The sequence below is a fragment of the Leptopilina heterotoma genome, unplaced genomic scaffold (genome assembly GCF_015476425.1).
Source record: "Leptopilina heterotoma isolate Lh14 unplaced genomic scaffold, ASM1547642v1 Lhet_10, whole genome shotgun sequence".
Taxonomy (NCBI): domain Eukaryota; kingdom Metazoa; phylum Arthropoda; class Insecta; order Hymenoptera; family Figitidae; genus Leptopilina; species Leptopilina heterotoma.
Genome location: NW_025110813.1, coordinates 1,813,843 through 1,830,110, shown reverse-complemented (window position 1 = coordinate 1,830,110; position 16,268 = coordinate 1,813,843). Strand labels below are relative to the sequence as shown.

At 23.0% G+C, this 16,268-nt stretch overlaps 1 protein-coding gene across 1 annotated transcript; it reads right to left on the bottom strand.

Moving 5' to 3' along the window:
- Nucleotides 1-324: 324 nt before the first annotated feature.
- On the bottom strand, nucleotides 325-5,595 carry LOC122498486 (sulfhydryl oxidase 2-like). The gene is made up of 3 exons (XM_043606242.1): nucleotides 5,253-5,595; nucleotides 4,872-5,124; nucleotides 325-2,097 (listed from the first exon to the last, which is right to left on the bottom strand). The coding sequence occupies exons 1-3, from the start codon at nucleotides 5,542-5,544 to the stop codon at nucleotides 909-911; spliced, it is 1,734 nt and encodes a 577-aa protein (XP_043462177.1). The 5' UTR covers nucleotides 5,545-5,595; the 3' UTR covers nucleotides 325-908.
- Between the last annotated feature and the right edge of the window lie 10,673 nt (nucleotides 5,596-16,268).

Sequence of the window (16,268 nt, the reverse complement as noted above, 5' to 3'; positions counted from 1 at the left end):
AATTAGAACAATTTATTTCAAAAATTGTAAAATATACCTACTCCAAAAATAAGAATATTTGATAGCTATAATTGTAATGTTCGAGGAAAATTTGAATAAATTTTATAAAAAAATTGTCATTGAAAATAGTAAATTTTGCTATTAAAGAGTATTAAAAAAGTGAATAATAAATCCACTGATTCGATTGGATTAATAAAATAAATATTTTCAATTGAAAATTTTTGTTATCAATATTATTCAAATCTGGATAATTTTTAGTTATTTATATTTACGGTTTTTGGTGATGGTTTAAAAAAAAGAAGTAAGGTTTTTCTTATGTAATAGTTTGATTTATTTTTCTTTATTATATCACTTTAAATAAGTAACAATTTGTAGAAGTAATATTTTTTTTAACAATATATATTTTAACAACTTTCAATTTCTGCGGATTTTCCATCGATGATGTTGAACAAATTAATGTGCCAGTGACGAAACGACATTTCGTATTCCTATATTGAAATCAAATTTAAAATTTTTTACAAACAGTAAAATTAATAGTTGATCTTGACATATTGCAACTTATAAAAATACAAATGAATTTCTACCACATGTTATTAAGAGAATAAGTGAGCTAATGTTTTCGTGCAAAGTTGAATCTTTTTTGGCGAGTAAATTAAATTGATTCATTTTATAATAAGAGTTTAAGAAATTACAACACAAATAATATAAAAAATAGAAAAGTTTATAATTATTTGACATTTTGTCCGAATTGTTGACAAAAAGAAGAAAGAAATCCAACATGTAAGCAAAAGTGGAATATTTCCAAAGTGTGGACTCAAACTTAATCAATTTGCATACTAGTAATTATGTACAATGCACGAAATGTCGTTTAGTAGCTCACTCATTTTTCAGTGACTTCCACTGATTCTCTATTTACGAGAAAAATACAAATATGGTACATCTTTTCCTATATAATGCAGATTATTTGTTTTTAGAGCAGATTCATAAAAATTGATCGCACTGTAAGAGTACTTGTTCTTCAAGTATGACAGAACGTTGCTCTCTATCCAAGTATCATTGCCATCTCTGCAGGACGGACAATCAGTTGCCGTAGGATATTGAATTTTCTTATGCATCGGATCCTCGGTCACATCGCCAGCTAATCTTTTATTGACTTGATTGTGAGCTCTCCAAAGCCAAAGGATACTTTCGTCAAAACCTTTTACGTCAAATAAATGTCTTTCAGCAGACATTTCGACGAAATGCTTTTTACACCAACGACAACCAAAGAAACTTTTAATATAACCATGCATTGCCTTTAGAACTTGTGCGGGATCATCTTGTTTCTGAATGTTGTTCATGTTTGCAAAATTGACAGTCAATGTGTGAAACATTGTCCACATTCCACAGGGGAATCCTCTGCGGAAATTCAAACTACCCTGACAACCAATCCATTCATCTTTGCCGGTGAAAACCGGAGAGAGTTGTTTTGCAAAAGCGGTTGAAAATTTACGAAAACTTTCGCCAGTAATGGATGATCGATTTTTAAGTAGTTCTTTAAGACTCAACAAGTAACGGATTCCGTTGTTTTTCTTTGGGAAGTAAGACACAAGAACGTTTATGTAATTCTTTAAAGCTTCCATTTTTTCTCCATCGATATTTTCAGACATGGCGACCTCATGATTAAGGGAGTAGCGGAGAGCTCTTTCTATATCGAGCTGAAACACAACATCTCCGGCTTTATGAGCATACTCGAGATTTGCCATTTGTTCTTTCGAAATAGTTGGCACTTCTTTAATTTCAGTGTCCTTCTTTGTGTCGGGTAACACGACGTGCACTCCTTGGGCTTCAAGTTTGTCTTTGATTGTTTTTTCAATTATGTCAGTTGTGGCATTGTTTATTTTTAATGTCGTCTCAGTTTTGTCCCGCTGAAGAAAACTTAGAGTGATGGTGGTGTTTGTAGTGTTGGCTAATACTCTTCCAATATGTAATTCCTTAACGTTTTGGAAATTCATAATCATACTGGTTCCTATAATTGAGTCAGGAGATTCAGTTACTAAAGTTATGTACTTCACATTTTCTGCTACGGATTTCCAGATATTCTTCAGATCCTCCGCACTGTTGAAAGAAGAATCATTGTTTGGTTTACTTTTATCATTACTATAAGCTTCGTACTCATCTGCTAAAACCTACTATTTACTACGTTTTCTTAGATTTAAGCCTCTAAAAGTTACTTCTTTTATGTTTTAGAATTTGAACTAGATACTTTAAATACGCTATTAGTTTAAGTAAAAAATTAACATTTATTTTCTTCAAAATTACCATAAACTTTGTAATTTATTGTAATTTGTAAAATAATTTCACAAGTAATGAAATTATTCCCAAAAATTCAATTATTTTCAATATCTACTATTTTTATAAAATTTCTCAAAAGAATAAAATTATTTAAAAAAATTTTTAATAAATTTCTTTGCTAAAGATTCAATTATTTCCATAAATAATCAAATTTTCACATGAATTAAATTATTAGAAATATAATTTTCATAGAATTTTTCAAAAGACGTAAATTATTTAAAATATTTTGATAAATTTCTTCGAAATAATTCATTTATTTTCAAAAATGTTGATTAAGAAAAAATGCTTCAAAGAATTCAATTATTTTCAATATAATTTTTTACTCAATTACTCTGAAAAAATTTAATTATTTCTAAAAATACTAAAATTCATTGGAAGAATTCAATTATTTTTAATGCAATTTAAATTAAATTCCTCGAAATATTTCAATTATTTTTTACAATTTTAATAAAATTCTTAGAAAAAATTTTATTTTTAAAATTTGTAATAAAATGATACTTGATACTTGAAATAAATAAATAAATAAATAAAATTCTTTGCTAAAGATTCAATTATTTTCATAAATAATAAAGTTTTCACATGAATTCAATTAATAAAAATATAATTTTTTATAAAATTTTCCAAAAGAAGTCAATTATTTATTATTTAAAATATTTTAATAAAATTCTTCGAAATAATTCAATTATTTACAAAAATGTTGATTAAGAAACAAATGCTTCAAATAATTCAATTATTTCCAATGTAATTTTTTAATGAATTACTCTGAAAAAATTTAATTATTTCTAAAAATAATAAAAATCATTGGAAGAAGTCAATTACTTTTAATACAATTTTAATGAAATTCCTCGAAATAATTCAATTATTTATTACAATTTTAATAAAATTCTTCGAAAAATTTTATTTTTAAAATTTGTAATAAAATTCTTTGAAAGAATTCAATTATTTACAAACTTTACAATAAAAAAGTCTTTCAACAAATTCAATTATTTTTAAAAATTGTAACAAACTTTTCACATAAAATCAATTATTAGAAATATAATTTTTATAAAATTTTGCAAAAGAAGTAAATTATTTATTATTTAAAATATTTTAATAAAATTCTTTGAAATAATTCAATTTTTTTTCAAAAATGTTGATTAAGAAAAAAATGCTTCAAAGAATTCAATTATTTTCAATGTAATTTTTTCATGAATTACTCTAAAAAATTTAATTATTTTTAAAAATAATAAAAAAATAATAAAATTCATTGGAAGAATTCAATTATTTTTAATACAATTTTAATTAAATTCCTCGAAATAATTTAACTATTTATTACAATTTTAATAAAATACTTCGAAAAAATTTTATTTTAAAAATTTGTAATAAAATTCTTTGTAAGAATTTAATTATTCTCAAAATTTACAATAAAAAATTCCTTTAACAAATTCAATTATTTTTAAAAATTGTAATAAAATTCATCGCAAAAATTCAATTATTTTAATAAGTTAAAAAATTCTTTGGAAAAATTCAATTATTTTTAAAATATTGGAACAATTTTGTTGACAAGTTCATTTATTTTTAAAAATTCTGATAAAATATTTAGAAACATTTAATTATTTTCACTACAATTTAAATTACATTCCTCGTACGGACTTAAATTTTCTTCAAAACAATAATTGAATTTGTATTCAATTGTTTTGAAAAAAATTTAAGTTATTTTTATCTATTGTTTTCATAAATATAGTAAAATTGTCAAATGAATTAAATTGCTTACTTAATTTAATTTTAATTATTTTTAATGCAATTTTAAATAAATTCTTCGAGAAATACAATTATTCTTGAAAATTTTATAAAAATTCTTCGAAATAATTCAATTATTTAAAAAAATTTTGATAATGTTCTTTTAGGATATTTTTTAATTATTCAATGAATTATTTATTTTTCTATTTAAATAATTGAATCCTCATAGAACTCTCTTATAAGAATTGATTTTAAATTAAATTTTAGTTAAAATTTTACATATAATAATTGAATATTAGAAGCTTTAAAATGTGAATTTTTAGAAATAATTAAATTACAAAAGATTTTTAAATTGAAATCCTTGGAAATTTTAATTATTTTATAAAACTTTAATAATATTAAAATTTTTATTTTGAAATAAAATAAGTAAAGTTTTGAATAATCATATTTAAAAATTCCACCAAAAAATAATTCAATTTAGAAGAATTGTAGTTTTTAGAAATAGTTAAATTTGAAAAAAACTTTAGATTGAAATCATTGAAAATATATTTATATTAATTTTAGTGGAAAAATAAAATGGATATTTAAATATTTACATTAAAAAATTATTTTATTTTTGAATGTATTTTAATTTTGAAATTATGAAAAAATTGAGTCGTCAAATTTAATTTTTCGATAGTTACTTTTCTACTGTTTTTTTCTGTCTTTAAGAAACTATTTTGAAATTAATTATCGAATACGAAGCTTTTGAATATTACCACATGCTTGCAGCAAGCTTCCAAAACTTGAATAATTTTCATTAAAAACGTTTGAATTACCTGTATGGCAGAATATTTGGCCATGAGGAACCACGACCTGCCCGTTCCTCAACTTCAACAAGATTGAGAATAATTGTTTCTAAAACTGCAACATCCTTTACATCCTTTACATCAGATCCAAATGTTCCTGGTTTGGAATTTGCAGAAAAATATTTCAACGTTGGATAACTTATAACATGATTATCTCGACAAATAGGACTGTTTTCATCATCAGCACAGTCTATCACAGCTATTTGTACAGCTTTGTTCCAATCTGAAAATTATTTATTTACCACAACAACTTTTTTTTTTAAATTTAAAAGAAAACTTTTTTTTAAATAACTTTGAATATATATATAAAGAATTTCTTTACATATTTCAAACAAATATTATGAAACTTACTTTGAAGGTTTTTGCCAACAGTCTTCCATAATGGAGAAAATCGAATGCAATGTCCACACCAATGAGAATAAAATTCAACTATCCAACTTGAATTGCAATTGTACACACTTGATTGAAAATTGGAAATATTGAGAATAACTACATTATCACTTGGATAATACAATCCCTCGTAATTACTTGGTAATAGCAACGAATTATTGGACAATGAATTTACATTTTTTGCAGCAAACAATAAGAAAAGTGCTTGAATAAATAGAATTAAATTCAAATGTTTTATTATTTTTAAATTCATTTTCGCCTATATATTGAATTGACGTTTCGCTAACAATGACTGACTTTTTTTTCTATGTTGTTTGTTTATATACCTCAAGAAGACTAGAGACAGGAGGACTAATTAGGGTAATTACGTAAAACGATCAGCCGCGTTCGTAACTTAAAACATTAATTAATTTTTCAATAAATTGCATTGTAATTTTCAAAAAAAAATTTTTTGGCTATAATAAACAACTTTCTTACTCGAAGTTTGTTTCTGCTCAAAATTCGCCTGTTAAACGAAGCTCGTGAAGATTGCACTGTACGATTTTTGCAAACTGTTCAGAAAAAAATTAATAACAAATTTTATTTATAATTAAAATAATTTTTTTTACCCTTTTCATCATTCGCAGAATATTTTAACGAGTAATTTCGTTTTTGTTTCATTCGAAAATATGCAAAAATTGAATAAAATATCGCGATTTAAAAACCATTGCTTTACTTTACCTATAATATTACGCTATTGTCTTTGATAATGGGGCATCCTATCGTATTGTTTACTGTTTTCTTTTCACATTTCAGGTAAATTTATGATATATCATCAAATTTTTAAGAAATATTTAAGGACTACTTGTTTACACAGACACATTTTTATAGAAAAATTATTTTTCTAATTTAGCATTTTAAAATTTTAATCTATATACAAAATAACTAATCATTAATCTTTAAATTTAGATAAGTGAAAATTCACTGAGAATAGTTACATAAAAAAAAAGTTACTTAACAGTTACGTAAAAAAGTACGTGGAGATAGGCTTATTTATAAGTGATTTTTTATTTATTTTTAATGATCTATTCTAAGAGAATATCCACTTATTTAGATTTAGAGAGAATCACATCTGATTTTTTCCTTATCAATTAGTAAGAAAATCTCATTCAGATTAGGAAATAAGAAATATTTCCTATATCAAAATATTTTTGAAAAAAGTAATTATTTTCTTATTCTAATTTTTTAAAATTTGATTATTTTCAATATTTTTAATGACATATTTCTGAAAATTCGAATACATATATACAAAATATAGCATTAAAATTTTTTAGAAATATTTTTAATTTTTTTAGACTCTTTGAAATTTCGGAGAATTTTCATATTTATTGTTAAAATTCTGTAAAAATAAAAATATTTTTTAAGGATTTTACAGCAAATTTCAATTATTGTTTGGAAATTTTTTAATTGTACCTATGTAATTGAAAGACTATATCTTTTAAATATTATTTTTAAATATCTTTGAAAAATTAATTTTAAGGATTTTTAATTATCATATTTTGAAAATATTATACCTTAATTAATAACTTTAAAAAAAACATATGGTCAGTTACAGTTAGTACAATTATTACAAAAATTTGATTTTTATATTCAAATAATTGAATTCTCGACGAACGTTCAGAAAATTATTAAACTTTAAAATTCTATATCGACTTTTACTTAGTTTGACAAAAAAATTTCCAATAATAATAAAATACAAATTGTGTCAATGTTTGCGTAGAATTTTATTAAAATATTTATGAATTCTTTTTGACGAGAATTTTTTAAAAAATGTTTCAAAAAAATTGTTTTTAAAAAACTAACTTATTCAGAAATACTAATTAAAATTTTTTAAAATTTATTTTCTGAGAGGAACATAATTTTATTTATTTTAATGTCTTGTTTTATGTCCTAGGAATAAAAAAAAATATTTATGGAAAATTCATATCACTTCTGTACTAATCAGGTTAAATTTTAACTAATTCAAATTTAGAAAATAAATTTTTTGATATACTAAGTAATATTATTGCAAAAAAATTTAGAAATAATAATTTACTTCACACACAATTTTGCGTTAATATGTGAAATTTTTTCTATTTTAAAAGTTAACATTTTTGTAACTTTCCCATAAATTTTTCAAAGAATTTTTTATTGAAATTTTGTAAAGATAGTCGAATTTTTTTGAGTAATTCAATTAAAATTGTATTCAGAATAATTAAATACTTATAAAGAATTTTATGAAAAATAAAAAAAAAATTGAATTCTTTCGAGAAATTTTATTAAAAATAATTTAATTCTATAGAGAAATTATTGAAACTATATTAAAAATAATATTAAATCTCATGCAAAAAATTTTATCAAAAGAAAATTGAATATTTTTGAAGAAATTTATTAATAAGTTAAATTTTTTTCATTGTAAATTCGAAATTATTCACAAATAAATTTGAAAATAAAAAATTTGTCATTTACATAATTAATAGAATATAATAATAAATTAAATACTTCGTTTGACGGGCGTGACATTTGCTACTTATTTATATTATTTATAAAAAAATTTAAAAACACAAATTTCATGAATAATTTCATAAATTCAATTATGTTTTGAATGTTTAAATAAAAAATTATTCCAAAATAATTCATAAAAAGTAATTTTTTCTCGGTAGTTTTTCAAAAATTAAATTTTTAATCTATAAAGTTCAATTATTGTTAAAAATAGAAAAAGTTTTAAATAAATAAAATCTTTTCAATGCTGAAGAATGACATTCAGAGTTTTTCTTATGAATTGTTGAAATTGAATATTATTCCAGTACTTTTGACAAAATTCCCTGACTTTTTCCTGACTTCCCTGAATAATAATAATGCCTAAATTTTTCTACAATATTTTTATATTTCGTTTCTATTAATTATTGCGCATTTTAATTTTCATTTATTGAACATTTTTAATATAAAATATTCCTACAATATTTTTCAATCATTTTAAAAAATTTCTCCTAAAAGCAAAAATTGAAAAATATCAAAATGTAAACACACCGTTTCATTTATTATTGACCCAAACTTTAAAAAAAAATTTTTCAATTTTATACTCTGGTTCTAATTTTTTCCCTCTATTTATTCTTTTTTTTCCCAATTCAATTTTTTTTTCCCATCAAGAAATATTGAAATACATACATCGGTATATAAATACATATATCGAAAATTGAGTTTATCTGAAAAATAATTATTGACACATAGACAATCTGTATTACAATGTACTTATCTATGAAACTAATGTATATTTAAGTAATATGAAGAGAAAAAAAATGCCATGAGGGGAAATTTCCACCTTTTGTTTTGGAAGGTGATGAACGAAGAGAAACCCACTTATCGTATATATGTATATATGCGGCAACTGGACAAATATAAAACCCACAGATAGCTCACAAATCTATATTCGGCTCCTCTCAATATATACTTCGAGACCTTAAAACTTATAAGCCCTTGACACAACGTTATCCGTTTACAAGACAAACCACAACGCGACGTTTCCGTCAGGATTTTCAAATTCGAAAGGACAACATTGTTAGGGGAAATCGCGTAGGCTTCAAAGTACGTTGTGGTTTATACCGCCATTGTTTACAAAGCTATTAGGGTGTTTATGCTTCAAGCATTATGGGAACATTGGGACCTAAGGGAAACTTTTTCCCTTTAAAAATTTATATACCTATACTGTGCACATATATAACCGGAAATTTGACGATTTAGCACTCTTTTTCCAAAATTATTATTATTTTATTTTCCTTTTTTTATTATTATTATAATAATAACCAAAAGATGGCAAATTTAATTTGGAACTACATACAACAAACTTTTTGGTTTCATGTTTCTATTGGCCCCCCTCTCTTGATTCTCGGCAAACACGATAAATCTTCACACGTGTTCAGGAATAATGGTGTATACAATTTCCGCGCGCGTTCACGGAAAATGCTTTTATAGCTTAATTTTATTATTGGAAATTTCACAAGTTCCATTACCATATTTATGTATATATAGATATTTACGAAGCACATTATTTCATTTTATGAGTAAGGGGTATAAATTATTTTCACCCGGGGGCTAATTTAAAAAGCGTATCACTTTTTTTTCAATTTGTTAATTAAACAATTAATTGTCAGATTTCATTTTTAATTTCTGTTTGTATCATTAGTTCGTGTTTTTTCTACTTTATTTTATCTTATCTCCGTCTAATTTTTCTAAACACAATTTTATACTTTCTCTTATTTTCACAAAACTCAGGGCTCGAACCACTCTCTAAATTTCAATTAGTAAAAATGTTTACTAATTCGAATTAGTGACTGACTTTTTGCTTTTGAATTAGTAAGTTTTACTAAAAATTTAGTAGAAATTACTATTTATTAGTAAAATCTATTAATTCAAAAGCAAAAAGTCATACACTAATTCAAATTAGTAAACATTTTTACAAATTCCAGTTTAGAAAGCAGTGAAATTATTTAAAAATACGGACTTTACGGGCCAAGAATGAAAAATTACGGACCATTTACGGACAATAATATAACCAATCCGAGTCAAATAAGAGAACATTTTACTTAAAACTATAAAAATCCAATTAAACTTTTTCAGAAAAATTAATTTCAAAATTCAATTCAATTATTACAATACAAAAAAAAAATAATTTATTGAATAATTTAATGTTTTTTAAAATTCAATTCTTATAAAGAATTTCATCAACAAACTTTTAAATAAATTCAATTAGTTAAGAAAATAATTGAATTTCAAAAAGAATTTTATTATTTATGAACAATATTTATTTTTTGCCTAGAAAAATAATTGAAAATAATTGAATTTCCGCAATAATTTTTAATTTTTCCGAAATAAATTTTTTTTTCGTATTTTTAACAAAAATTCTTCTATAAATGCATTATTTTTCATAATTTGTGAAAAAGTTCTTTGAGAATTTTCAAATTCATTTGTTTACAATTCAATTTTACAAAATTTCAATTAATCGTAAATTCTTCATTTAAATATATATTAGAAAATAAAAACATCAAATAATTTCAAAAAAAATTGGCAATTAAACTTTCTCAAAAAAAATAATTCCACATAATTATTAGTTAAAAATATAAAAATACAGATTTTAAAAATTTAAAAATTTAATTATTTCTAAAAATTCACACTCTAATGCTTTTAATATTCAATTATAATCTAAAATTTTAACTGAAATCTATTTTTAAATCAATTTTTATTAGAAAATTCTACGAGAATTCAATTATTTAAATACAAAAAAAAAATAATTTATTGAATAATTATGAATGTTTCTCAAAATTCAATTCTCATAGAGAATTTTATTAACAAATTTTTAAATAATTAAATTATTTTGAGAAATTTTAATAAAATTTTTAAGAATAATTACATTTTTCAAGGAATTCGTTTAAAATTGTATTAAAATTAAAAATAACTGAAATTTTTCAATGAGTTTTATTATTTATGAAAATAATTGAATTCCTCAAAAGAATTTTATTATTTACGAAAATAATTGATTCGGTGTAAAAATTTAATTATTTATAAAAATAATTAAATGATTGCGAAGAAATTTGTAAAAAATTTGTAAATAATTGAATTCCTGTGAAATTTTTATTATTTTATAAAAATAATTAAAGGTTTGGGTAGAATTAAAAAAAACTTCCTTTAAATAACTGAATTCTTTTTGACAATTTTATTAAAATAGTAAATACTAAATATTGAAAATCATTGATTGAGGGAAATTTTTGAAAATAATTGAAATTTTACCAAGAATTTTCTTAAAATTTTCCAAAATAATTGAATTTCGGAGAAGAATTTAATTAGGTATTTTTAAAGATAATTGAAATTTTGACGAAAATTTAAAAAAAAATTTGAACATATTTGAATTTCTGCGACGAATTTTAGTACTTTTGAAAATAATTGAATTTCTGTAATCATTTGTAATTTTTCTGAAATTCTCCAAATTATATTTTTTCATCTTCAATAGATTTTCATTTTCACTTTAAATTTTAGTTTCATATTTTCATTTTCACTTTGATGGGATGTTATTTTTTTTACATTTTTTTAAAACCACTTTGGATTATCAGTATTCTTTCATTTTTTTTACTCTCCTTTTCACTTTGCTAAATTTTTATTTTCAGTTTGACAGAATTTTATTTTCACTTTTTATCAAAATAAAAGTGAAAGTGAAAATAAAAATCTATCACAGTGACAGTGAAAGTATTTAAAGGAAAAAAATGCATTAAAGTGAAAGTCAAATTGACTGTAAAAATAAAAATCTATCAATAGGCAGATTTTTATCTTTACTTTCACTTTCACTTTAATACAAAGAGAAAATAAAAATCTGCCAATGTGAAAATGAAAGTGAAAATAAAAATATATTAAAGTGAAAATGAGAGTGAATTTAACATTCTATTAAAGTGAGTGTGAGAATAATATATACTGCAAAGTGTAAGTGGCTGTAAAAAAGGAAAAAACATAAAATTCCATTAAAGTGAAAGTGGAAATTAAATTCTGTCTCATTGTAAGTGAAAATTAAAGTTGAATCTAGCAAATATGAAAATGAAAGTGAAAGTAAAATTTTTCAACGTGAAAGTGAATGTGAAAATAACAATTATCAAAGTGAAAGAGAATGAAAAATGAAAGTAAAAATGAAATTACAAATTAGAGAAAATTTCTACTAATTTGTAGTCATTTTATAATTTCCTTTTGTAGTTTAAAATTTTTTTTTTTTTTATTAAAATTTAGTAGAAATTTATTAACAATTTGAGGGAATTTTATAAATTTAAGAGGATAAAAAAGAAAAAAGGAAGGGAAATTAATTATTACATATTTTTGTCTATAAAATCAATAATGAAATGTTTGCTGTAATTTTCCCCCGCGCGTATAATTTCGATATTAATCGATTGTGAACGTATTAGAACGATTGAGGTGTAATATATAATAAAGTAATAGTATATAATATAACAGTGGACTTTATCGAAAAACGATAAATCAGTATCGGCGACGGTGTGCGATGGTGGTAACGACATAATCAAATAACAATCGAGACTCAATTTAGGAACAGGGTGAGGTCGATTAGAGGGAGTTACCAATGAAAAAGGGATCGCTTGAAACAAAAGACCCTCGACTCTAGTATATATACTATATAGAAGAAGAAAGAACGAGAAACGGAAGCCGCTACTCGATCGCCTTGAGGGTGCAAAAAATTCGTTTTACTCTTTCGATAAAATTCAGATCCTTCCAATGATGCTTATTCTTTTCGAAGAAACGTCTTTTTCAGTGTCCACATACAAGAAATTCTACGTCAAAAAAGAAAAAAAAAAAGAAAAAGGAAAGAAGAATTTTCCGGTGATAGAGGTTTATTCCAAATCACATTGGCAGAATTTTATATTTGAAGAATTTTCTATTTGCAGAATTTTCATTTGACAGAACACTGTAAAAACAAGTGTCTCAATCTAAGACGTTTTGTCCCCACTTTTAAAACATTTGAGGTGTTTTATCTCAAAATTATTAAGGTAAAACACCTCAAATGTTTCAAAAGTGGGGACAGAAACGTCTTACATTGAGACACTGTTTTAACAGTGAATTTTTGTTTAATCGAATTCAAATTATTTTGAATTTTCAACAGAAATTTTATATAATGAAATTTTTGTTTTTCTGAACTTTTAATGAAGGGAATTTATATTTAGCCCTGTTTTGTTTATTTAAAACAATTTTTAGAAAAATATCAAAATTTTCTTCAAATTGTAATTGACTCCAAAAAATTGCAATCAGGAATGCGATTTTGTAATTCGAATTTGACTTTAAAGATTATAGATTCAATTTTGACTTTATCATTGATTTTTACTGTGACTATTACTTTAAAAGTTAAAGTGAAAGTCGAAGTGAATAGCAAAGTCAAAGTGAAAGTCGGAGTGCTCAATACATCTATTTTTGAAGAAAAATAGGTTCTATGGTTAATTATTTAATCTTTTAATAGATATTTACTAGACTTAAGTATTTTATATTATTGTATTAAATGAACAGTTATATTGGCATCAAATATAAATTACTTGAGTCAAATAAGTGAAGTATATTTGGAACTAATAAATAATGGTTCTAATCGAGAATGAAAATTATTTAATTCAATAATGAATGTTATTGAATTTAAATATTTATTTGCACAAATAAAATGATTTTTTTGCATTCTCATCACATGAGAAGATATTAGTTTTAATTATTTGAGTATTTAATTATTCATTATACTAATATTCCTATAATTGCCTTGAATAATTAATTATTTAGCTCAAATATGAAAATCTATTTGCATCAAAAAAACATTATTGGATTAGCATAAATCTCAATTTTGACTTCAATTAAAAACTATTTTAAAAAAATAAATATATTTACTTAGGTCAATTTTTTGATTTGTTTCAAAAAATAATAAGCGAGTTTATTCTCTAAATCAAAATTAGTAGAATTCTAGTAACAAATAGAAAATTTCACAAAATAATTGTTTATAATTTTCATATATAACTTTTCTCTTTTTGATTAATAAAATATTACTAATTATTAGTAAAGTTTTACTAATTTTTTAGTTGAATTTTACTAATTACTAGTCATCCAATTTACAAAATGAATTATAGTGAAACTGTTTTCTAAACTAAAATTCTTCTTTAAATAAATTTTTTTTAATTTAAGAAAAAGTCCTTTGACAATTTTGAAATCCATTTGTTTACAATATTCAATTTAACGAAATTTCAATTATTCGTAAATTCTTCAATTAAATAAATATTAGAAAATAAGAACTTAGAATAATATTAAAAAAATTCAATTAAACTGTTTCAAAAAAATTAATTTCAAAATTCAATTGTTTTTAAAAAATCCACACTATATTGCTTTTAATATTCAATTATTATCTATAAAATTTAAATTAAAATTCATTTTTAAATCAATTTTATTATAGAAAATTCTACGAGAATTCAATTATTTAAATACAAAAATAATTGATTGCTCGTAAAGAATTTTATCAAATAAATTTTTAAATAAGTGAATTCTTTGGACGAATTATTTTAATACAATTTTTAAGAATAATTACATTTTTAGAGAAATTTGATTAAAATTGTATTAAAAATAATTGAAATTCTGCAATGAGTTTTATTATTTGTGAAAATAATAGAATTCCTAAGAAGAATTTTGTTACTTTTAAACAATATTTAATTTTTGCGAAAAATATTATTACTCTTGAAAATAATTGAATTTTTGCTCAAAAAACTCAAATAACTCAAAAAAAAAAAAATTAATTCCACAAAATTGTTAGTTGAAAATATGAAAAATTTAAATTTTCAAAGATTTTAATCTGAAACTTTTTAAAAATTCAATAATTTTTAAAAATTCACTCTATAATGCTTTTCAAATTCAAATATAATCTAAAATTTTAACTGAAATATATTTTTAAATGAATGTTTAGGAGAAAATTCTACTAGAATTCAATTATTTAAATACAAAAATAAATAATTTATTGAATGTTTCTTAAAATTGAATTCTCATAAAGAATTTTATCCATAAATTTTTAAATAATTGAATTCTTTTGACGAATTTTAATAAAATTTTTAGGAGTTTTTTCAAGGAATTCCATTAAAATTGTATTAAAAATAATTGAAATTCTGCAATGAGTTTTGTTATTTATGAAAATAATTGAATGATTGTGAAGAAATTTATAAAAAAAATTTGTAAATAATGAAATTCCTGTGAAATTTTTATTATTTTTTGAATAATAATTAAAAGTTTGTGTAGAATGTTATTAATTTTTTTTTAAATAATTGAATTATGTTGGAAAATTTTATGAAAATAGTAGATATTGAAATTCATTGAAATGAGAAAAATTTTTGAAAATAATTGAATTTTGGATAAGAATTTAATTATTTCTAAAGATAATTGAAATTTTGATGAGAATTTAAAACAATTTTTAAACATAATTGAATTTCTGCGAAGAATTTTATTACTTTTGAAAAAAATTAAATTTCTTCAATCATTTGTAATTTCTCCAAAATTCTCCAAATTATATCGAACAATTTACGAACTTTTATCCTTTTTTAATAAAATTACGGACTTTACGGACCTTTTTTTTAAAAAAACGGACTTTCACATATTTCAAGCAAAGTTACTGACTTTTACGGGATTTACGGACCTAGTTCGAGCCCTGCTATACTATATACAAGTCAAACACAGTGAAGGGGTTAATTGAATCAGATTAATTTTTTTTCTGTGTGGAACATATACACAAAATGTACTGCTCGACATCGCCACGTGTTCAATTTTCACGAATTTAAATTAGATGTTAGAGTGCAAAGCTAACCCTGAGTGTCAGACGAACCCAGGGACCCATTGTAGGCGTTTAGGGTTAAAATTGAATCAAAACTCAAAGTCAAATTACAAAATCACACCCCAGTAGTTGTAATTTGTCACTTTCGACTTAGCGCTAAAATTGAAATATTTCTTGAATTCTGATTTAAAAATAAAACCATTCCCAGAAAGGAAAATGCTCATGAATAAGAAAGTATATATGTTTACCAAAAAAGAAGAAAAAAAAAGAAGAAAGCAAAGAAAGAAAACGCAATCCTATAGGCCATCGCCAATAACAGTGGAATTTGTCGCCAATCTCAAGAGGTGAACGCCATTGCGAATAAAAGTTGAGCGTGGAAAACGATATCCAGGATAAAACTGAGGGAGGAAACTGGTCGAGATAGAGGGGGCGCAGAAATTGTGTTCGCGGTGAGGATGAGAGGGCGACAGAAGGGAAGGCAAAGTGTGGCGGGATAAAATGGCATTTTATCTCGTGCGGAATATAGAGTGTATAGAGGGAGAGAGAAAGAGTGTTTGTGTGTGTGTGGGTGGATGGGGGAGGGAAAGAATTTTTTTTCCATGCGCGTGCGCGAGCTCAAATGCTATCCGCATCGA

Excerpts from the sequence above, each read along its gene's own strand:
- LOC122498486 (XM_043606242.1), bottom strand. The coding sequence starts at position 5,544 with ATGAATTTAAAAATAATAAAACATTTGAATTTAATTCTATTTATTCAA. Across the intron at positions 5,125-5,252 it reads TGTTGGCAAAAACCTTCAAA|ATTGGAACAAAGCTGTACAA; the intron begins GTAAGTTTCATA and ends AATAATTTTCAG. Across the intron at positions 2,098-4,871 it reads CCAAATATTCTGCCATACAG|TGCGGAGGATCTGAAGAATA; the intron begins GTAATTCAAACG and ends TTCTTTCAACAG.